Here is a 25209-nt window from a genome sequence, read left to right as displayed (position 1 = left end):
GGGAATCGAACCCAGACACCTTCAGCATGGCTTTGCTTTGTAGCCGTGGACTCTAATCACTCGGCTAAGGAAGAACCCTACTTTCACATTTTATGTAAAACTATGGCCGCCAGTAACTTTTATTTTTGCAAATGAAGCTCCTATTATTTCTCTTTTTAAAACATTGTAAAGGGGTTGCCTAAAAAAAGTTGTAACCAAGTGCAAATAGTGGACCGGTCTCAGTGAAAAATAACTAAAGAATTTACTCTAATGTATACAAGTAGATCTAAAATATTGATCATCATTGATTCATCTTGAGCTGTGTTGCTATCTGGCAACATTTTATAACATAATTTTATATCCACAATAGATCCATTATAAAGAGTTTCCGAACCGCGATTCAACTTTGACTACCTATTATAATAATAGGCGTAAAAAGAGGTCGGAGTGTTTAAGCTCAGCGCTACAAACTTCATTCCGCTCAATTTTTATCTCCCGCCGCAATTACATCAAGAAAGGTTTCCCAGTAATCCCCGGTAATGGTGGCCACGGTCCGTTTACCAACTCAAACAGAATGATTGTTTCCATTTAACCGGAAAATTACTCCCAGAAGGAAGCACGCCGCTACTTCTTCGCTCAAGGCCTTGCGATGAAAGGAATGAAGCTTGTCTGTGAGTGACCTCGCGTGCTTGATGTGTAACTCGAGAACTGGCCGCTGCAGCCCAAGGGGGAACCGCGGCACGTTAGTGTAGTTTGCAATAGTGATTACAATCTATTTTTTTTTTCTTTCTACCATAGAAATTAAGGTCAACATCCCTGGACAGACATCATCCGGGAGCAAAGAAGAAAACGACGATGAGAGTGGAGGGTATCGCACTCGACTCTTTTCTTTATTTTCTCGGCTATCGCAATTGCGCGATCTTTAAATTTTAAAACCCGCGGGGAGCGTATTTAATTTCCCGCAATTATTCTGGGGAAGTGAATTAAAAAAACTACGAGTAGCCAAGACTTGCGGAAAACGGTCGAAATGAAAACGAAAGAAGAGCACGAATGAGTAGCTGCAAAGAAAGAAGACGAGTCTAGGAGATAGTTACGAAGAAGGCGAGAGAGATACGAAAATTAGCGTAACTGATGCGTAATCTAGAAGATGAAGAGAAACACGAGGCGTGATTCGGACGTTCAAACAGGGCCCAGAGTTGATTTTTTAATCATCTTGTACCTCTCTACGACCATCTGGTAACGTGTCTTCGACAGTTCCAATTCGTTCCTAAGCTTGAGTGGCTGCCAAGTTGCGGCAGTTTATTGTAGATGATCATTAATCATTAATACACAACGCCTTACTCTTCATGCCTCCCCAGAATTGCCCATCGATCTGAGATTGAGTTCCCGTCGTCTGGCCCCAAGGAAGCATAGAAACACGCGAAAACCTAGAAGAAGGCAACGGCCGAGAGAAAGCAATTGGTCATGTTGCTGTCTGCCATCGCGCCAGCACTTTGCTCTATGCTACTCAGCCACAGCATAAGCAAAACATAACGTTAGAAGATCAGGAAAGTTGATTAAACTCTGAAAAGACGCTCCAAAGCGGAGCACCACCTCACACCTCGTGCCCCCGGCCCCATAAGGGCTTTTCTATGCGTGATCATCCTTTCTTGGTTTATTGCAAAGGAGGGGCAGGCACCAAAGAAGTCGTGTGACTAGATTAAAGCTTCTTTGTTGTGATTCTTACTCTTTTTTTTGCATTCTACTACTATTCTCAGCTTATATTCGCGTAAAACCGCTCATAGGCGCGCGAAAGCTCTATAGAAAGAGGAGGACGGGGTTGATGAACTTACCGCGCGTAGGGTGTTGGAGTGTGCTGCGCTTGTTCCTTGGAGTTTCGCGGTTGGGCTCAATCTGGCCCGCCGCTGGGCAAACGCTGACGGTGCGTGTAACTGTTGACTCTCTTCTAGTGAACCCTAATTCGCAATCCGGTTCTACGCATCTTGGTTCGACGGACAGTGCGTCGTCTCAAAAGGTTTCTTTCTTTTCGCTCTCTCTTCGTATGCTTATAGGGTTGACCTTTCGGATTGGAAGAATGGACCACGCACGGTTAAAACTATTTTACAATCGGGTTCATTTATTCACATCCGCTGCTGGGTTACATGGGTGTAACGGTATTATGGAGTTTTAAACTAGGCTAGACTTTGAGTAGGTTGCGGCTTTGGGCCGAAATCTGCTCGAAATAAGGTCGATTAACGAATTGGCTGCCAGGACTCGAAGACGTCAGCGAATTTTTTGCGTTCTGTAATTGAAAAATAATGCATTGAAGACATTATTGAATGATTTGTGTTTGATAGATTAACTATATTTTTACAAATATACACCAAATTCAAAAACAAATTGTTCTATAACCTTTGTATTATATGTTAAGAATAGCAATGACAAAATTAATTAATGCTTGTGCTTGCAGATATTTTGTTTATTAAATCCGTCTATTCATAAATTCATAAATTTATACTGACCAACCAATATATGGTTTTTTGCTATTATAACTGTTATATAATTATTATATATTTACAAGAGGACATCGAACACGTTTTGAGATGGTGTGAAAGGAACGGAATGGAGGTGAATGTACAGAAATGTAACATAATCACCTTCGCGCGCATTCGCTCTCCGATAGTTTTCAGCTACGCAGTGAAGGATTGCTCTTTGAACAGAGTCTCACTCGTAAAGGATCTTGGTATTCGCGTCTACGAAGGTAATTACCACAGTTGACCCTATGCGTGAAGCTCCGATTATTTTACATGGCAAAGCATAGGGAGTCAATTTTCAAATGCTTCTAAAAAATTCAAAACACTTGTTAATTAAATTCTGTCAAGTGTACGGGGTTAGACTATTGATCAACTATAGAATCAGCAGCATATTGAGAAAAAATATAAAACTCAAAATTATATGCCTATAATGTAGCCCATCAAAAGTATATCAACATATACTGAAAAGATTTTAAATAACTATTGTAGTTAATTTTATATGAGCATTTGAAATTTCGCTTCCTATACCTTGCCGGGTAAAATTTTCGACGCTTCACGCATCGAGCAAACTTTTCCCAGATGGCAGCACCGTACCTTCGTACACTCGAATTCTGCTGGACAGTAAACTACGTTTCACCGAGCACATTTCATCAGTCGTTGCCAAACCGTTCGCTGTATTGGGCATCATAAAACGCAATGCTCGTGAATTTAAAGACGTTTACTGCCTCAAAACACTGTACATATCACTAGTGCGCAGTATTCTCGAGTAGGGTGTAGTTATATGGACTCCTTTTCACGCAGTGCATATAGAGCGAATCGAACGAGTGCAGAAGGCGTTTATCAGATTTGCGCTTCGACGACTTCCATGGAGGAATCGGCCTCATCTGTCTCCCTACGAACACCGGTGTGCACTGATCAACCTGCCCACATTGAAAACCCGTAGAACTTATTTACAACGACTTTTCATCTTTGATCTCCTCGAAAACAACATCGACTGTCCTGAATTGTTGACGCGACTTCGTTTTAATGTCCCAGCAAGAACTACTCGCAGAACGGAATTCTTTCGACGCTCCACGCATAGAACGCAGTATGGTCAGAATAGTCCCAAACATGTCAATCTTTTAACGATGTGAATCAATATTATGAATTTAGAATAAGTAAACTAGCTTTCAAATCAAGAATTAGATTTTAAGAATTAGTCTGAGCGATTTTTTTTAATCGAAGGCTGTAAATAAATAAATAAATAAAATATACAGTCAACTCGCTCTCACTAAATATTATGTAGGGGAAAGTGGGGCAGTTTAGCTACCTTAAGGAAAAATTGATAACCCGACCCAAACCCAGAAAAATGTTGTTTGAAAAACCCTAATAGGACGAATAAGGAAGCTTTTAGTTTGTTGCTCTGTTCACAATGATCTTCAAACCCGACCAAAACCCAACTTTTTCAAGCCCCGATAACTTGGTAGTCATTCGCACCCGACCCGAACTCGAAAATTTTCAAACCCGATCCCGTCGGTTTGAAAATCCGAGACACGACCATCTCTAATAAATAGATATAGGGTAAATGATGGCTTCGGCACCCTGAAGGTATTTTCGGCAACACTAACTTATCGTCCTTGTAAGAATTTATCTACGGAACAAGGGTTACCTTCAATGTACTCAACATGTTCCTTGAACTATAATCTTCCATATAAATCACATTCTTGACGAAAATATTATATAACATAGGTTTTATTATTAAATGAAATAAATGCTTACGAAATCATCGTCATTCGTGAGCTGCCGAACAGAACAACACAAGAACAGCTTAGGAAAAACTCACCACTTGGAAAGGTCCAATTCTCCGCTCCAATGCCCATTTTTCCACAAAATCTACGCACCGATCACTTATGCACAATTAAACTTTTGATTGGTCTATAAAGCACTCGAAAATACTTAATTTTTATGCTTCAAATCACAAGTAAAAATTAATGAACTTTGTTTTCCTCGGCAATCACTTTTTATTACTGCACCAGGTTGCCAGAAAACCATATTCAATTGCGGTGTAATTATTATTCACGATTTCAATTCACAGAAAAGATCGAACACAACTAATTAATATATTGGAATTACGCAACAAAGCATGCATGGGTAATAATTGAGTCTTTTAATGCCTTCCTTATTTGAAGATTGTAGCGCATAAACTTCAAAATACTGAGAAACATATAAAATATACGTCTTTCAATAGGTTAACTATTTTGGCAACACTCCTGTTGTTCTACAGGCAATCAGTGGATGATGTAATTGTGTCAAATCAAAAGTGAGTAGATTTGAAAAGGGTCTATTCTGATTTTCTCATACACTGAGAATAATATGAACCTTAAAAATTACTGGCAAGGTTTGGATTTCGATCCGAATTAGCTGATCGAACCATATCTTGGGACATCGCAATCGGACTTTTTTTAATACACCCCAACCTCTTTTTACGACCGTTATCGGGGGGTCGTTTAAAAAATCTGGGTAATAATTATGTTTTTGAAAAATGCAACGTCTATATGCGGAAATACTGATTCGAGATATTCGGCAAAGTTGAAGCGTGGGTTGAGAACTTTCCAAAATGGCCGTTCAAGTTTTCATATTTTGGTAATAGATGGCAACACTGCTCGATTGTTATCAAAAGAGCCAATTTTATGGGGGTGTGATATGCAAATACCAAAAAATTTCAAAGATGACGGTACCGAATGTTGACCAAAGTTGAAGGAAGTGTTGCGTGCTATACAGTTGGCCGAATCACAAATGTTCATGTGGCTGGCAGCACTGTTCAAGAAGAATAAAGAAAAGATCAAAACCATAAAACTTGAGCGGAACAGTAAAATAGAATGCTTAGCAACATAGCAATACTCTTCAACTGTAATCAAGTTTTTCATGAAGAGTTCAAAATTTTGTCGTAGCCGGCAACACTGCTTAAGTGAAATTGCGTCACCGGCAGTACAAGTGTGCATGCAACTTTTGTTTTGCGGATATCTCAGGATCCTGACCACTTAGAAAGATGGCGTCTTTGGCAAAGTTGTTCATTAGCTCAAGCGCTATCATTATTAAAGCTATGAGATTCAAAATTTTGCCACCAGACGGCGCTAGTGAGCGTAGAATTTTTGTTTTGCGGATATCTCAGGATCCTGACCACTTAGAAAGATGGCGTCTTCGGCAAAGTTATTCAGTAGCTCAAGGACTATCATTATTCTGGCCAAGAGATTCGAGATTTGGCCACCAGGCAGCGCTAGTGAGCGTATAATTTGTGTTTTGGGGATATCTCAGGATCCTGACCACTAAGAAAGATGGCGTCTTCGGCAAAGTTGTTCAAGAGCTCAAGGAGTATCATTATTCTGTCCAAGAGATTCGAGATTTGGCCACCAGGCGGCGCTAGTGAGCGTAGAATTTTTGTTTTGTGGACATTTCAGGATCCTGACCACTTAGAAAGATGGCGTCTTCGGCAAAGTTATTCAGTAGCTCAAGGACTATCATTAGTCTGTCCAAGAGATTCGAGATTTGGCCACCAGGCGGCGCTAATGAGCGTAGAATTTTTGTTTTGCGGATATCTCAGGATCCTGACCACTTAGAAAGATGGCGTCTTCCACAAAGTTATTCAGTAGCTCAAGGACTATCATTATTCTGTCCAAGAGATTCGAGATTTGGCCACCAGTTGGCGCTAGTGAGCGTAGAATTTTTGTTTTGCGGATATCTCAGGATCCTGACCACTTAGAAAGATGGCGCCTTCGGCAAAGTTATTCAGTAGCTCAAGGACTATCATTAGTCTGTCCAAGAGATTCGAGATTTGGCCACCAGGCGACGCTAATGAGCGTAGAATTTTTGTTTTGCGGATATCTCAGGATCCTGACCACTTAGAAAAATAACGCCTTCGGCGAAGTTGTTCAGAAGCTCAAGCGCTATCATTATAAAAGCTATGCGATTCAAAATTTTGCCTCCTGACGGCGCTAGTGAGCATGAAACTTTTGTTTTGCTGGATCCTGACTACATAGACATGGCGTCTTGGGCAAAGTTGAGCTTCTCAGCAAGTTTATCGAAGACTCCATCTTTCTAGGTAGTCAGGATCCTGATATATCCGCAAAACAAAATTTTGATGCTCACTAGCGCCGCCTGGTGGCAAAATGTTGAATCTCATAGCTTTTATAATGTTAGTCCTTGAGCTACTGAACAACTTTGCAGAAGGCGCCATATTTCTAAGTGGCCAGGATCCTAGGATAACCGCAAAACAAATGTTTCATGCTCACTAGCATCACCTAGTGGTAGAATTCCGCAATTCAGTGATGGTGGTGCTAGCCCTTGAACTACTGAACAATTTTGCTGAACATCATGATCCTCTATTTTGAATACTTTGTAAGATATTGGTCATTTATAAAAACGGTCGTTAATCTGAATTTCGGTCGTTAAAAAGTGGTCGTAAAACGAGCCGTCGGTAAAAAAACGGTCATAAAAAGAGGTTGGTCTGTAATACCATTCATTCTCTCGGTAATAACTTGGTGATAGAGCGTTCAAGAGCAGCAACCTTTACAGACCAAAACCATATCGAGCCATTCAGCTTGTCAGTGAATAGTTCAATTCACGGTGAAATTCTTGACATTAAAAAAAAAATGAAAACAACTATGCAAGTACCATCGTTGGGGGTGAGATTTGGCCAAAAATGCGTAAGTTCTCATTTATTTTTAAATAATTTTCGCAATTTGACTTGATATGTTCGGTTAAATATGAGATTACGTTGCAAATGCTGAACAAATAATTGAAATCTGATTATTTTCCTTAAAATAGGAATCATTTGAAAATTGGCCCAAACTCACCCCTTCGAGAAGGTGACATTGGGCCAAACAAACTACACTCAGGAAAACGAACTATCGATAAACATAGGAACCCCATATGAAAATTCGCTACAAGAAATTGGATTGAAATTCATAAATTTACGTCATGGAACCGACATTTGAAAACAAAAATAGTTTTCGCGGCAAGCTGGAATCGAACCAAGGACCTTGCTTAGTTTTGTAACAAAAACTACCCAAAAACATGATTTTTTTAAAGAAAAAATCGAATTTCTTTGGATTATTTAAGTTTTGTTTCATATAAAACTTATGTTTCTAAAGCATTACAAGTTGAATAGTGTATTTTTTTAACATGTGCAAATATATCATTGTTTCAAATTTATTTAAAAAATGTTGCCAAGTCCTTTTCAAAGGTTTAACAAATAAGGAAAACCAGTTTCAGCTTTAAGAATATTGTTTAACATAAAATGATAAAAATTAAAATGTTGAATAACTTGGTCAAAACAGTAAAATGCGGTGTATGCAAAGTTTGAACACAATTAAATAAGCTTCAAAACCATGCAGAAAGTTTTGGAATCGGTTGAGTATTCATGAAGTTATGGTCAAACAAATATATTTTTTCAGTAAAATAAAAAAAAATGGAGTAAACTACTTTTTATTTAAACTAGTTTTGATTTTACACAAATTTGATGTTCTACAAAGTTTTCAAAAAAAAAAAAAATTTGGTGCTGATATCACCGAAGTTATGGTGACTTCACTGAAGGCCATTTATTATAACTTGAAAATTCACCTCCAAGACGCTTGCACCTCTAAATTTTAATATTTTTGGCTCAAACTTCGAGGTTTCTCTACTAATATGATTCGAATTCAGAAGAGTACACGAATTTTTGGTTTTGAGAACTTTTGAAAAATAAGCCGCACCCTAAATAGACTGTAGCGCATGTGCGAATAGCAAATAGGAGCATGCATGTAACTCATTCAAACGCAACTCTGAAATTCAAGTAATCCGATAATCGCGTTCCGTGGATTTTTCTTGCAGAGCACAATATTATTAATCAATTAACCATGACGTCACGCTGCAAATTCTAGGTTGGATTCGCACCTGCTGCAAGTTTATTACCATGACATGGCAATTTTTAAAGCCGAAATTCTGCCATAGTGAGATTGAATACAAAATTTATTCGATAAAATAAATGCAAATGAAATTAGGCAGTGTCCATTTATGACATAACGTTAAAATGTACAATTTTCGACCATTCCCCCTCCGCAACGGTCTTTGCATGAACAAAAAAAATTGTGTTTGAGCCGCAACGTTTGAGCCTACTCCCCCTCCCCCTAGAGCGTTACGTAATATGTGGACGGCGCCTTAGTCTGCATAAATTTAGTGGCGTTGTGTATTCAATTTGAATCTCCGCTATTTTATTTCTAACTGCAATTCTTTGCTCAGTGTAGTCTGTATTTTTTTGCATTGGCCCTTTCAACGAGTAGAACATAATGAGTGACGTTTAATTTCAGGAATTGTCAACAAATACGAAATGTTACCAATACATAAACTAGTTTTTGCGCAGTTTTGGATTGCCGAAGTGAACATTTTTGTTGCCGACAATAGTAATTGCATTGCCGATAAAAGAACAAGTGCCTCGTGACTTTGGTGAGGAAAAATAGAAGATTAAGAGAACATAATAGTGTTTTATGTATAACAATTAATAAACGAAGAGTGCTCAAGTGTAGTTCAGGTGTCTCCTGCTAATTTTTGTGCTCCATTGTTGCGTAAAATTGCCTTCTTAAAAGTTCAGCTGCTTAGGCTGCCGGCAATACGTAAGTTCCCCTAATTCAACACGTCGTTGAAGTGAATTTCAACGAATTCAATAGTGGATACGAGGAAAACTGGTGCGATGGATATTTTTTTTTTTTTTTTTAATATCTTTATTAGTATTATTCCAAACATTACATTCATTTCTTATATCTAGGTGTTCTGTGTTATTAGACAACACTATCATCCTAATTTGGTAAAACAAATTTAAGATTTAATTAACATTTTGTTAACAACATATTACATTTCATTTGCCGTAGCAGTTCAGTTTTTTTACAGGTGAGTTGATTTCACCTGCTTATAAGAGAAAAAAAAACGTTTTTAATATACTTAACCTAACTTAACCTAAACATATAACGCATTAATCGTGGCAATAGAAGATTGTAACGATTTTTGCCTGAAATTATTAATGATTGTATTTGACATTTGTTCCAATGTTTCAACATTAGATATTCTATGTTACTCATTGGTACTATACCAGGGAGGAAGCCTCAGAATCATTTTCAAAATTTTATTTTGAATTCTCTGCAGAGCTTTCTTCCTGGTATTACAACAGCTAGTCCATATTGCTACAGCATACAACATGGCTGGCCTGAAAATTTGTTTGAATATCAAAAGCTTGTTCTTAAGACAAAGTTTTGATTTTCTATTTATTAGGGGATAGAGACAATTCACATATTTATTACATTTGGCTTGAATACCCTCAATGTGATTTTTGAAAGTTAAATTCTTATCTAGCATGAGCCCTAGATACTTAACTTCATCTGACCAATTTATTGGAACCCCTCTCATAGTGACAACATGTCTACTTGAAGGTTTCAAATAAAGAGCTTTTGGATTATGTGGGAATATTATTAGTTGAGTTTTGGAAGCATTAGGAGAAATCTTCCATTTTTGCAAGTATGAAGAAAAAATATCCAAACTTTTTTGCAATCGACTACAGATGACACGCAGGCTTCGACCTTTGGCGGAGAGGCCTGTGTCATCCGCAAACAAAGATTTTTGACATCCCTGAGGTAGCTCAGGTAAGTCAGATGTGAAAATATTGTATAATATTGGTCCCAATATGCTGCCTTGAGGAACACCAGCTCTTACAGGAAGTCTTTCAGATCTGGAGTTCTGATAATTAACCTGAAGTGTACGATTTGACAGATAACTTTGAATTATTCTAACAATGTATGTTGGAAAATTAAAGTTTTTTAATTTTACAATCAAACCTTCATGCCAAACACTGTCGAATGCTTTTTCTATGTCTAGAAGAGCAAGACCAGTAGAATAATCTTCAGATTTGTTGGAACGGATCAAATTTGTTACACGTAAAAGTTGATGAGTGGTCGAATGTCCATGGCGGAATCCAAACTGTTCATTGGCAAAAATTGAATTTTCGTTGATGTGGGCCATCATTCTGTTTAAAATAACCTTTTCAAAAAGTTTACTGATGGAGGAAAGCAAACTGATTGGACGATAGCTAGAAGCTTCTGCAGGATTTTTGTCTGGTTTTAAAATTGGAACAACCTTAGCATTTTTCCATTTGTCAGGAAAATATGCTAATTGAAAACATTTGTTAAATATATCAACTAAAAATGATAAGCTACTTTCTGGAAGTTTCTTGATGAGGATGTAGAAAATTCCATCATCGCCAAGAGCTTTCATGTTTTTGAATTTTTTAATAATAGTTCTCACTTCTTCCAAATCAGTCTCCCAGGCATTTTCGAAAACGTTCTCTTGATTGAGAATATTTTCGAACTCCTGCGTAACTTCATTTTCAATTGGACTAGTAAGTCCTAAATTAAAATTGTGCGCACTTTCAAACTGCATAGCAAGTTTTTGAGCTTTTTCGCAATTAGTTAGTAATAATTTGTTTTCCTCTTTCAATGCCGGTATTGGCTTCTGAGGTTTTTTCAAGATTTTAGATAATTTCCAAAAGGGTTTAGAGCCAGGGTCCAATTGAGAAATTTTATTTTCAAAATTTTTGTTTCTTAATTGAGCAAAACGTTTCTTGATTTCTTTCTGCAAATCCTGCCATATAATTTTCATAGCAGGATCGCGAGTGCGTTGAAATTGCCTTCTCCTCACGTTTTTAAGACGGATCAAGAGTTTAAGATCATCGTCTATAATCACGGATTCAAATTTTACTTCACATTTTGGAATCGTAATGCTCCGGGCTTCAACAATGGAATTTGTTAAAGTTTCAAGAGCATTGTCAATATCAAGTTTAGTTTCTAAAGAAATGTTAACATCAAGATTAGAGTCAACATACGTTGTATATATATATTCCAGTCAGCTCGTAAATAATTGAAAGTGGAGCTGATAGGATTGAGAATCGCTTCTTGGGATATTTGAAATGTAACAGGGACATGATCAGAATCAAAATCAGCATGAGTAATCAGTTGGCTACAAAGATGACTAGAGTCGGTTAAGACCAAATCAATCGTAGATGGATTTCTAGAAGAGGAAAAACATGTGAGGCTATCAGGGTATTGAATTGAGAAATATCCTGAAGAGCACTCATCAAATAAAATTCTGCCGTTGGAATTACTTTGAGAATTATTCCATGACCGATGTTTGGCATTAAAGTCACCAATGACAAAAAATTTTGACTTATTGCGAGTCAATTTACGCAAGTCAGTTTGGAGCAAATTAACTTGCTGCCCAGAGCATTGAAAAGGCAAATAGGCAGCTATGAAAGTATATTTACCAAACTGTGTTTCAACAGAAACACCTAAAGTTTCAAAAACTTTAGTTTCAAATGATGAAAACAGTTGATGTTTTATACGCCTATGAATGATGATTGCAACTCCCCCCGCATGCCCCATCAAGTCGATCATTACGATAAACAAAAAAGTTAGGATCTCTTTTGAGTTTAGATCCAGGTTTTAAATACGTTTCGGTAATAACTGCTATATGCACGTTATTAACCGTAAGAAAATTAAACAGCTCGTCCTCTTTACCATTTAGAGAACGAGCATTCCAATTTAAAATATTTAAATTATTATTTGGATCCATTAGAAAAACGTAATCCAATAACAATTTGATTTGTAAATTTTACACCTACTTGGACTGCTTCAGTCATAGTGGTGGCTTTGAACATTGCATCAATCATTAGATTCAATTGTTCAGTTAGAAAATTAAAATCTGAGGCAGACATATCATCTGATGATTTCCTATTGGAATTTTCGGTAGACGAAGAAGCGGGGTAGGAGTTACCTGTGGCGGTAGGGTTTTTTTTCCATTTGATTTGAAACAAGTAGAATGGGTACTCATGGAACGAATGGGGGAAGAGTTCAAATTACCTGCTACGATATCGGCAAAGGATTTACCGTGGGTAGATACATTCGAAATTGAAAGATTCGAACGGCTACCCGACGGATTAAAATTTGTTTGTGAATGAGCATGATTATGATCTTCCTGATGGCTATGATTCATGATCAAGTGATCGTTAACTGAAAAATGAGCATTGTTCGATACTCTACCAGGCAAATTCCGGAAATGACCGTTATCGTAACGGATATTATCTTTCATCTGCCTGGCACGAGCCTCAATGACCCTTTTGCGTGAAGGACAATTCCAAAAATTGGACTTATGGTTAGCCCCGCAATTACAGCATATGAACTTGGTGGTATCTTCCTTCACTGGACAGACGTCCTTGGCGTGAGAAGAACCTCCGCAAATCATGCATTTAGCATCCATGCGACAATTTTTTGTACCATGACCCCACTTTTGGCACCGACGGCACTGAGTGGGGTTCTGGTAATTTCCTCAAAGGTTTCTGGAAATGTTCCCATGTCACACGGACGTCGAACATAAGCTTTTTCTAATGCTTTAATATTATTTAGTTCTTTTTTGTTAAAGTGAACTAAATAAAATTCTTGAGAAAGCCCTTTCCGAACAATGCCAGATTGAGTTCTCTTTTTCATAATGATTACTTGGACTGGGGAAAATCCAAGTAAATCATTTATTCCATTTTTGATCTCTTCAGGTGATTTATAGTCACTTGAGAGACCTTTCAAGACAACTTTGAACAAACGTTCAGTTTTGTCGTCATAAGTAAAAAAATTGTGCTTCTTCTCTTCAAGATGTTTGAGAAGAAGTTCACGATCTTTAAAAGTTTCCGGCAAAACGCGACCGTCTCCTTTCTTTGCGATTTGGAAGGAAACCTTGATTCCCCTAATGGAGTTCAAGATCTCCTGCCTAAATCCCGCAAATTCGGAACAACTGACCACGATAGGCGGCACTCTTTGCTTCCTCACTTGAATCAAAGAGCCTGGGCTAGAGGCTGCTTCGATTTGGTGTTCGGAAAATTTGTCTAGAGCATCGAACTGATTGCTCATTTCGATACAATTATTCATTTCACCCTTGGAAGAAACTTCGCATTCCGGGGAAGCGTCCTTTCTTCCATTCTTGCCACGTGTAGTGACAGTTTTAAAACCCGCTTTTGTGGAAGGAAGTAGTGAATTCAGAGATTCACCCTTCCTTTTGTTTGTTGTTGATACCATGTTTAGTTAATAAACGAAAGAAGACGTGACCTTCGAGAGGTTTTTTCCCTAGACGGTGTCCAAGAAGGATTACCACCGCTAGCTTTCGCCAACGGCTCCAACGAAAAATCGAAGGCACGGGTCCAAACAAGGATCGTAAAGGGATCAATAGTAGAAAAAATAGTACTGAAAAGTACTGTTTTAGTAGCACTGAAAAGTACCGTTTTTTAATTTTAGCACTGAAAAGTACTGTTTTTGTAGCACTGAAAAGTACTGTTTTATTGCTTTAGGTAGTTTTTAAGAAAACTTCCAAGAGCAGAGAGAATTCGTGTACGCACAGCACGAAGGTACGATGCGCACTGCGCAACAATTAGTTAGTAATAATTTGTTTTCCTCTTTCAATGCCGGTATTGGCTTCTGAGGTTTTTTTTCATGATTTTAGATAATTTCCAAAAGGGCATAGAGCCAGGGTCCAATTGAGAAATTTTATTTTCAAAATTTTTGTTTCATAAATCTGCAAAACGTTTCTTGATTTCTTTCTGCAAATCCTGCCATATAATTTTCATAGCAGTATCACGAGTGCGTTGATATTGCCTTCTCCTCACGTTTTTAAGGCGGATCAAGAGTTTAAGATCATCGTCTATAATCACGGATTCAAATTTGGAATTGCATTTTGGAATTGCAATGCTCCTGGCTTCAACAATGGAATTTGTTAAAGTTTCAAGAGCATTGTCAATATCAAGTTTAGTTTCTAAAGAAATGCTAACATCAAGATTAGAGTCAACATACGTTTCATATATATTCCAGTCGGCTCGTAAATAATTGAAAGTGGAGCTGATAGGATTAAGAATCGCTTCATGGGATATTTGAAATGTAACAGGGACATGGTCAGAATCAAAATCAGCATGAGTAACTAATTGGCTACAAAGATGACTAGAGTCGGTTAAGACCAAGTCAATCGTAGATGAATTTCTAGAAGAAGAAAAACATATAGGGCTATCAGGGTATTGAATTGAGAAATATCATGAAGAACACTCATCAAATAAAATTCTGTTATTACTTTGAGAATTATTCCATGACCGATGTTTGGCATTAAAGCCACCAATGACAATGGCTTTGGACATTGCATCAATCATTAGATTCAATTGTACAGTTAGAAAATTAAAATCAGAGGCAGACATATCTTTTGAAGTGGGTACATTTGATGATTTTCCGTTAGAATTTTCGGTAGACGAAGAGGCGGAGTAGATGTTACCTGTGGCGGCAGGGTTTTTTTTTCATTTGATTTGAAATAGTACGAATAGGGGAGGAGTTCAAATTACCTGCTACGATATTGACAAAGGATTTTCCGTGGGTAGATACATTCGAAATTAAAAGATTCGAACGGCTACCTGAAGGATTAAAATTAGTTTGTGAATGAGTATGATTATGATCTTCTTGATGGGTATGATTCCCAATCTAGCGATCGTTAACCGAAAAATGAGTATTCTTCGATACTCTACCAGGAAAATTTCGGAAATGACCGTTATCGTAACGGATATTATCTTTCATCTGCCTGGCACGAGCCTCGACGACTCTCTTTCGCGAAAGGCAATCCCAAAAATTGGACTTATTATTGCCCCCGCAATTCGAGCATAAAAAAAATTGGGGTGGGTAATGTCTGTTACATTACCGCGGGGTTGACGTAGAACTACTATGGACACAACTTCGATCAATTCAGGGTCAGACTCTTACAACAGTGCGGTAGCTTTTTGCAGGTGATAGGATGTTTGATGATGGTGGTAGGTCATTTGGCATAAAGTCGTTTGGCATAAAGCCGTTTGGCATAAAGTCGTTTGGCATAATGGTCGTTTGGCATAATGGTCGTTTGGCATAATGAGTCTGAAACCAAAAAATTCTTAAGATGACATTCGTTTTTACGTTCCTTTTGAACCTTTCTGATGATAACAGGCTTGTTGTGGAGTCAATTTGCACAAAATGTCACTTTATTCAACAATCATATGCTCTTGAATAAACTAAAGCATATAAGGAAAGTTATTGCCAATAGTAATTTATTATCTATCCAGAAATTACCCTTCTTTCAAATATTAATTCTTCTTTTGAGTTACACTGTTGGAATAAATTTTTGCACTGAAGATTTTGATATATTTAGCACAAATTTACCCTTCATTCAAACATTCTATGTTTTTTTTCTAAATATGATGCAAACATAATTATAGGTATAGAACAGTTGATTTAAAATTTAAATGAATTACACCTTCTTTTATACATAAGCTGTTCTTTGGAGCTATATTTTTAAATATTTTTTTCGACAGTTCCCCGAATATCCCGCTTCCCCGAATAATCCACTTCCCCGAAAAGTTTTTGGCATTCATAATTATCGTAACTTTATACATTGCAGGGTGGTGAATGAACTGGCCATCTGATATGCATCCTTCTTTATTTCATTGGCGGTTCTTTAGAATTTTACCATGCTCAGCATTTTGCCAACATGTGTATAGCCGAGAATGACAGAATACCTGCTTCTTTTGATTGCTTATCGGTCTTTTTCGTTCACCATCCAGCCACTGAAGACTAATACAGCACCTATTAAAACTGCAGCACTTTTCGGGGAATTCGGAGAAAAGGCATTCGGGGAAAACGGTCATTCGTGGAACTGGTATTTTGGGAACCGACATTAAGAGAAACGACATTCGGGGAAATGTAGCACAATAACTTCGATGATTTTGAACGCAATTCGTTTTATTATGCTGCAATAATTTTTGGCGTCCAATCTTACATTGGTTTAATCATAAATTTAGCCTTCTTTTAAAAATAGGCTGTTCTTTATATTTATACTGTTTTAAATTTTTATTATTTAGTTATGCTATTATTTAGTTAAGTTAACCATTTTTATATTTAGCTGTTTTATAAATTCTTGCAAGACGTGCTGTTAGAATGATAATTACTATAGATCCTGCCAATATTCAACCTATTTTTTAATTTTGCAAACACATGATCTCTTTTCGAGATATGCTGGAAAAATATTATTTCATTCACAAATGTTTCCTTCTTTCGATGATATACAGTGCTTTTGATGAACACTTTAAAAATTAAAATTTAAATTGAATAGTTCAAAAGTTTTGCTACAAATATTTTCCTTCAAAACTGTGTTGTTCATTTGAGGTAAGCTGTGAGAAGATCTTTGGATAAGAGCTTTTAATATTTTGCAAATACATTTTCCCTTCTTTTTCCAAGTAATTTTCATCAAATGTTACTTCCAAACTGGGACAGAGCTTGATCTGCCGCGAAATGTTCTACGAGCTTTCCCTTTATTAATAACTGCAAACATTTTTTGCCAATTTACTATTTTCTAATATGTATATCACAACAAGCTCAAAGATACTCTATGTTCTGGGATGTGGAGGAAATTATTATTCCGAAAAGATCTTCCACCAGACCCGTCACGAGTTTTGTTTAGTTATGCTCTCTAATGTCACTACAATATCTCTGAACAACCACGACGCGTATTGCGAACCCAAGATTTTTTTTTGCTATGGGCTCGTTGGTGTTGATCTCGGTAAAAGCTTAGAAAATGCCGATATTCATTCTAAGTCCTAATATATTCATTAGGATAGATATTCATTCTCAGGCCATTATGCCAAACGGCCATTATGCCAAATGACTTTATGCCAAACGGCTTTATGCCTAACGACCTTATGCGAAACGACTTTATACCAAACGGGGTACAATCTTCGGATTTCAAATTTCAAAGTAAAATACTTTAAAACGAATTTGATTTGATTATGATGTTTGAATAACAGTGAAGTTTGAGTATGAGTGTAATGCAAGATTGTTAATAATTTGTCATGTGTATGAATTAGTAAGTATACTTGTTTTGTGTTGTTATTGATCGGAAGATTGTCAAAAAATGCTACGTCATTTATAGACGCTGCCTTGGGAGAATTGCTGCCTTTGGCGTTATGGAACTTGAAAGAATTGGTAGAGTTTGTCAAAAATAGTCCTTGCAGTAAAGTAACCCGCAACAAACCATCATATACCAATTGCTGATCCTTGCTTTTGTCATAGGCGTACACGACTTCGGGGAAAGTTCCACCTTACGACTTATGAACAATAAAAGCACAGGCACTAATCACCGGAAACTGAATGCGTTTGCATTTGATTATGCCGCTCAATTTGATACTAAAATTGCTATAATTCTCCACACGGACACATTGATTGATTGGCGCACTGGTTGAAATCCTCCTCGCCCGATGAGGTTTGCGGTGTTGGCTTCTTCGGGGTCTTCTTCATCACGGTGGTCTTTGAAACTTGGTGGGGTTTTGCTTAGCAACTGCCTTCTTTTTCTCCTCCTTCTTCTCGGATGCCAGCCACAATCACAGTTAAGGACTGCGATGGCGGTCACAACCATCTCATTCTCCTGTGGACTGCTTCCTCTTCCTCTTCTTGGCGGCGGCAGCGGTGATGGCTTTAGCTTCGGACGGCATCTTCTCTCGCTCGCTCCACAGTTTGATTTGAACGAAGCAAGACAAACGGGGGCGTCCTTCGCTATCGATGTCTGTGCCTGAGAAGCACGCCCGGTCAGAGCAAGCCGATCTGTTGCCTGCTGAGATTTATAGATTTGCTTGAAATCAATGTTCTTTTTTAAAACAGATATTAAACTTTTTGGACAGGTATGTGGGATTCAGTAAGTAAACGACATGCACCTTTGATGTATTGTCTTTCGATTGAGGTGCTAATCAAGAAATTTCGTTAAGCCAGTGAAAAGTTATAAACGTTTAAAATATTTCATGCCAACGTAACGCTCTTGGTTTTGAAATTCCAATTTCACTCCTGTATAGAGAAGAAAGACGTAGTTCTACCTCAACATGGTGGCATCTTCCTTCACTGGACAGACGTCCTGAGCGTGAGAAGAACCTCCGCAAATCATGCATTTAGCATCCATGCGGCAATTTTTTGTACCATGATCCCACTTTTGGCACCGACGGCACTGTGTGGGGTTCTGGTAATTTCCTCAAAGGTTTCTGGAAATGTTCCCATGTCACACGGACGTCGAACATAAGCTTTTTCTAAAGTTTTAATATTATTTAGTTCTTTTTTGTTAACGTGAACTAAATAATATTCTTGAGAAAGCCCTTTCCGAACAATGCCAGATTGGGTTCTTTTTTTCATAACGATTACTTGGACTGGGGGAAAATCCGAGTAAACCGTTTATTCCATTTTTGATCTCTTCAGGTGACTTATAGTCACTGTCTTGAAAGGTCTAGACAACTTTGAACAAACGTTCAGTTTTGTCGTCATAAGTAAAAAAATTGTGCTTGTTCTCTTCAAGATGTTTGAGAAGAAATTCGCGATCTTTAAGAGTTTCCGGCAATACGCGACAGTCTCCTTTCTTTGCGATTTGGAAGGAAACCTTGATTCCCCTCAAGATCTCCTGCCTAAATACCCCAACTGACAACTGACCACGATAGGCGACACTCTTTGCTTCCCCACTTGAATCAAAGAGCCTGGGCTAGAGGCTGCTTCGATTTGGTGTTCGGAAAATTTGTCTTGAGCATCGAACTGATTGCTCATTTCGATACAATTATCAACATTATTCATTTCATCCTTGGAAGAAAGATCGCATTCCAGAGAAACGTTTTTTCTTCCATTCTTGCCATGACAGTTTTAAATCCCACTTTTTTGGAAGGAAGTTGTGAATTCAGAGATTCACCCTTACATTTGTTTGTAGTTGCATGTTTAGTGAACAAACGAGAGAAAACGAGACCACCTAAGAGGTTTTTTTTTCCAAGACGGTGTCCAAGAAGGATTACCACCGCTAGCTTTCGCCAACGGGTCCAAACAAGGATCGTAAAGGGATCAATAGTAGAAAAAATAGTACTGAAAAGTACTGTTTTAGTAGCACTGAAAAGTACCGCTTTTAATTTTAGCACTGAAAAGCACTGTTTTATTGCTTTAGGTAGTTTTTAAGAAAACTTCCAAGAGCAGAGAGAAATCGTGTACGCACAGCACGAAGGTACAATGAACGAACAAATCTAATTTCGCGCACGAATTTATCAGTATTATCAGACAATTCAAGAAATTGGTAAAATTTACCACAATAAATATAATTGTCGTATAGGCTTAATTGAAAACTGCCAAAGTTAAAAGCTTTTCATGACAGAGGACACATTTGTACATTTTTTGAATATTTCGGATAAAACGGATATTCTTATGGCTTTTTTTGTGGTGGCTCTAGCAGATCATAATGACACTAGTCAATCAAACACTGTTTTTGAGGTCAAATCCAAGGTGGCTCATATTGCCCCGTATGTTCATATCGTCCCCTTGATGCTACAACTAGATAACTCGAAAATCCAAATTTCGAATTATTCAACATTGAAAGTTTGAACGTTTCACAAGGTGATGGATAGGGTCTGTGATTAGGCATCTATTTGGCAGTTTTAATTTATGTTTCAATGTTTTATGTTTTGACAAATTGAACTCCAAAAATCGAAATTTCGAGTTATCTAGTTGTAGCATTATGGTGAAGATATTGTCCACGTTGTTGATAAGGTGTTCGTTCTATTGTGGAGGACCTGCACGGTATTGAAACTTAAATCGTATATCAGTGTCCAGAAATAAAATATTTTTGCAATGCGAAGTGTTGCAACTATCTTTTATCCCTCTGAGCAGAATTTCAGTAAAGAGAATCAAAAAGTGGATTTGCGTACTTTCCGCACTAATTGCTTATCTTTGACAGATACGCATATTTCGACTACCACTTCTTCTTCAGTGTCAGTTACTCGTATCCACCGAAGAAATAGCCGCATCTCCCTACATTAAATACTGACACCAGCTATGTACCTATAATATTAGCCAACCTAGGAAAGCTTGTCAAGTCGTGGTGAAGAAATAGAAAGGGATAATAATAACTACACTAATCCCTAATTATCTACCACTGTATTCAAGCTCGTCTATGGTTCTAAGGTACAAACTTAAACGGCATTGACTGTCCGTTTCAGTGATCCTTATTAAGAAAAAAAAATTAGACTGTTCTTCCAACGATCAAAATCGTTTAATTTTGAAAGCACTTGTTTGGTTTATTATGTGAATATTATAGCCAAATATCCATAGAAAATAAAATTTTCATTGAATAATGAGGATTTAATTCTTATACCAGAATAATGGGAAAATTAACCTTTTAAAATAAAAAAAAAAAAAACAAAAATTGCCTTCTAAACAAAACAAGCCAGTTGGATTTGGAATATTTAAAAACTTGTTTTGCTTTTTTTTACAACTAACGCCCCGAAAACAAAACCTGGTCAAGAACTCCCCACTCTCTCGTAGTATTCATGCTGCCTTGTTTCGTACATACCGGGAGTTGGGAAATCCTCCGGGTGCAGTTCAACGTAGTGGCGAAGGGTCGCGTCCTTTTCGGCAAAATACTGCGTCCTCCACTTGTCCATGGTCAACGCCAGTGCCCCAAGGCCCACGGCAGCGACGACATGCTTCTGGATACCTGAAAGCCGACCATCATCCGAGATCATCATTCAGCTGTTACATCACACTCCCCAATCACAACTTACCGCTGAAGAGTGGCCTTCCGGAGCCCCAATTCACGTAGCACGCACCCATGAAGCCCAGAACTCCACCTGCGCCGGGGGCCCATTTGTCGTGCAGCCACGACTTGGAAGAGGTTCCCGACAGCAGCTCCAGTGGCGACTTTCCACCGTACATTTTCCTAGAATATTGTTCCGCGATTCGGCACCCGACAGCAAAGCGTGAAAGAATCCTTTTCTCTGTTTTGATTTTCCGAAGAAACGTCAGTCGTTCTCCGTTTTTTGGAGTTTGACGTTTGGTAACGTCAAATTTGTCACAGTTGTATTTGCCTTTAGCATTGGGCGATCTCGTATAAATAATGTAGCGGTTAAGGTAAAACCACAGAAAACCTGGAAAACTGGTATGGAGAGGAGACACCGATACCGAACTTCGAGATAATTGGGTCCTAAAGCCCTGCCCCAATTTTAGTGCCAAACGCTTAAGTTTAGGTCAAAAACACATGTTTACTCAATTTTCTAATGTTTTCCGTTGGTTTAAGCCCAAAAAATTTTTTATTAGATTTTGTCACATCTTTTGGCTTAAACTCAAATTTTGGGTGTATTTTGTTTTCCGTGTCCCTTACGAAATGTCAGATAGGAACAACCCCAGTGGTCGAACTAAAACCCCTGTGGTGTTTTTGTCGACTAAGCGAACGTCAAACATGATCAAAAGTGTCAAGGTTCATTTACGGGCCAAATTTTTAAATTAAAGTTTAAACATGATATAGCCATTATTGGAGCGGGAAAAATTGCTAAAGTAATTACAGTAACATGCTTTTTCGTGTTATGAAATAAAAACAAGATTTCATTACAAATTTTAGGACCCAATTCCGCATCTCGTCAACGACCATGGGTTTATTCACAAATTTCATAACGCCAAAAATGGCCATTTTCGACACCCACCCACCCCCTCGTAACGCTTTTTGTATGAATATTTTACAAATTTTGTATGAGCCGTAACACCACGAGGACACCCACCCACCCCTTTAGCGTTATGAAATTTGTGAATGGGCCCCATCAGGGGTTTATTCACAAATTTCATAATGCCAAAAATGGCCATTTACGACACCCACCCACCCCCTGGTAACGCTTTTTGTATGCACATTTTACAAATTTTGTATGAACCGTAACACCATGAGGACACCCACCCACCCCCTTCGGCGTTATGAAATTTGTGAATGGGCCCCAGGGCAGGCAAGATGAAAATCACAAGTTTCGTTGTGCCTTCGATATTTCCGGACAAATTTTGAAAAAGGGCCTTATTTCTCTTCGCTTTAATTTCAATTTTTATCAAGGATAGTAAAAAGATGCGTATTTAAAATAGAAATAATCGAAATAATAGATTTAGAACGCTAGAGACGCTGTTAGTTCCATATAATGGTTGTGATGAGAATGAATCGACCACAGTACACTGAAATGGATTTTATTGTAGAAACTACTAAATCCATGGTAAAATTAAGAACTGCACCAACGATTTTCAACCGACTACATTAATCTGTTAACTCTACCAAAACATAGTCAACATTACTGTAGTATCTCCGGGTTGAATTTTCCACTCGAGGCCGAAAATAGTATTAAAACGTGATTACAAAAGAAAGTCAACTGTACGCTTCAAAATTAGTTCACAGAATGACGCTCAATTCGTTGGCGTCCAGTTTCCCTCCAACTTCCTCTCACCTACTTTTGCGTTTTATAGTTTGCGTTTTTCTCTCTGCGTTCCATATCTTTCAAACCCCCTTAACAGTTTGCGTTTTCCGAATACACTCAACAAATTATACAAGTAAAACGCAAACAAACAAATTTATATTTACCCTCATGATGAAGTTTGTAATAATATATATTCACATCACTTGTAATGCACTACAATATACAATACTCTATTTTAATGAGTCAAATTCTACTGAAATCAAGATACTGTAATACACAAATACATTTTTCCACAATTCTCGTCAATTTTTCAAGTTAACACAAAGAGTGGAAATAACTTAGCGTGTAACAAGAATAATTTCCGTGTTCGATTTTTCGAAATTGATTATCCCACTACTTCTTTTTCCGTGTATTCATTTGACAGATCATTCGAAACCAATACCAACATATTCTAATTGGAATAGCATACAAATCCAATTGAAGAATTCTTGTTTACATTTACGTATTTTCAATTGCAATCAAAACCAAATAAAGAAACAAGTCCGAAGTGAGGAAGCGAAATATATTTGGAAACAGGTGAGTAATTACATTAATTTATCGCTAGTGTTCTTATTCACTACATCTTTTCCCTTCTCTATTCTGTTTGAATGATTTTTTTTCGGTTTTCAGGTAACTTTGAGGGCGCAAATAAGGCAATTTAAATCAAAGTACGTCGGAAATTCCCCTTTGTTCTGCCGGTTTCCATAGTAAAGAACAAACATTTGGTCAACATCCAGCAGTGTCACCAGTGTAAAGTACGCCGCCAAACATTGCTGATACTATTGGAAAACATAATAGAGGAAATTATCATCAAATCTTCTTGGCCGAGCGATCAATTTTCTGTGACGGAGTGACCGATGTCCATCAGGTTGCATCACTAGATCGGCGTTTTCTGACGAAGGAGAAGCAGCATTTTCCTCTGAAGTAACCGGCTCAGCAATTTCCGCTTGATTATTCGCCGCTTTTCCGGCAGGCACAGGCTGAGTTGGCTGTATTACAAATCCTGGAGCTTTCTTAATCTCCTGAACGTTTCTGGCATATTGAACGCCCGATTGGTTTACCACTACAACTTTTGCTCCATCCTTGGCTACCACCTTGAAGCGTTCAGCAGAGAATACCGGATCAGTCTTGGATTTTTTTGCTTGGGCAAGCAAAACCACATCACCAACTTAATCCGGGGTTTCCCATCACTATTATATTGAGCTAGTACAGCTCCAAGCCCCGTCGGAGAGGCATCGACAAAGAGCTCGATAGGATCCGACGGGCTGTAATAACCCAATCGCCTGATAGTATTCAACGCTTCGCTTTTTAGGTATACGAACTCTTCTTCTTCACTATCAGTCCAGTAGAAACTATCGGACGATGCCAATAGTCGCAAATTCTCAGTTTTAGTTGCCCGGTGCAGAATAAACTTGTCGACGAATGTTATCAATCCAAGAAAGCTTTTCACTTCGGAACAGCTGCTAGGCGTCCTGAATTGCTGTATAGCTGATAACTTTTCATCCTCCACCAACCATCCTTCAGGCGTTAGATCGAAGCCAAGAAAGTTTACGCGCTGGCTGCCAAAGACGCATTTGTCGACGTTAAGCTTAACGTTATGGCTAGACAATCGAGAGAGGACCGCAGCAAGATTTTCATCGTGTTCAGATTTAGTCGACCCGTACACCAGTATGTCGTCTTGAAAGTTTCTGCAGCCTTTACAGCCTCCAAGAATTTTCCTCTGAAGCGTCTCTTGAAACACGTCCGGCGCGTTACACAATCCAAATGGCATTCGTACGCACCGGAACATACCGAATTCAGTGCAGAAATTTGTTAAATGCCGTGATTCTTCATCCAACTCAATGTGGAAGAACGCATTTGACAAATCAATTGTGGAAAACCATGCTGCACCATTTAACTCTGCCAATATCTTTTCCAACGTGGGCATCGCAAACGGTGTTCGGTAGATGTAACGATTCGGGCCCCTCAGATCTATGACAAGCCGAATATCTTCCTTGCCCTTCGGCACAACGAGCATAGAAGAGCAGAATGATGTATCCATTCCCTCCTCCACTGGTTCAATAATTTTCGCTCTAACCAGCCCGTGAATCCTTTCTTCTACTAAAGGCTTAACAGATAGAGGGATATTGAAGAAAATATTCCTGCAGGGCGGCTTTGACTTGTCATAGTGAATTTTCACCGGAGGAATGTTGAATTTGGGAAATACAACATCAGTTGTAATAGCTGCAATCTCTCCAGCATAGAGCGATCGATTGTCTTCTACATCACGTTGTTGTATTGGAACCTGCAATCCCAACATCAACACACTATACCTGGACGCTGTCGATCTGCTTAGAAGAGCCCGAATTTCTTTAA

The 25209-nt window shown here is 38.1% G+C and overlaps 1 protein-coding gene across 1 annotated transcript; it reads right to left on the bottom strand.

Annotated features, from left to right (window-relative positions):
- Window positions 1-2068: 2068 nt before the first annotated feature.
- Window positions 2069-21400, bottom strand: LOC5567286 (NADH dehydrogenase [ubiquinone] 1 subunit C2). Its single transcript, XM_001651667.2, has 3 exons — window positions 21157-21400; window positions 20946-21089; window positions 2069-2260 (listed from the first exon to the last, which is right to left on the bottom strand). The coding sequence occupies exons 1-3, from the start codon at window positions 21305-21307 to the stop codon at window positions 2211-2213; spliced, it is 345 nt and encodes a 114-aa protein (XP_001651717.1). The 5' UTR covers window positions 21308-21400; the 3' UTR covers window positions 2069-2210.
- Window positions 21401-25209: the final 3809 nt, after the last annotated feature.

This window comes from Aedes aegypti, chromosome 1 (genome assembly GCF_002204515.2).
Source record: "Aedes aegypti strain LVP_AGWG chromosome 1, AaegL5.0 Primary Assembly, whole genome shotgun sequence".
In the NCBI taxonomy this organism is placed as follows: Eukaryota; Metazoa; Arthropoda; class Insecta; order Diptera; family Culicidae; genus Aedes; species Aedes aegypti.
This window is presented reverse-complemented; position numbering and strand designations above follow the sequence as displayed.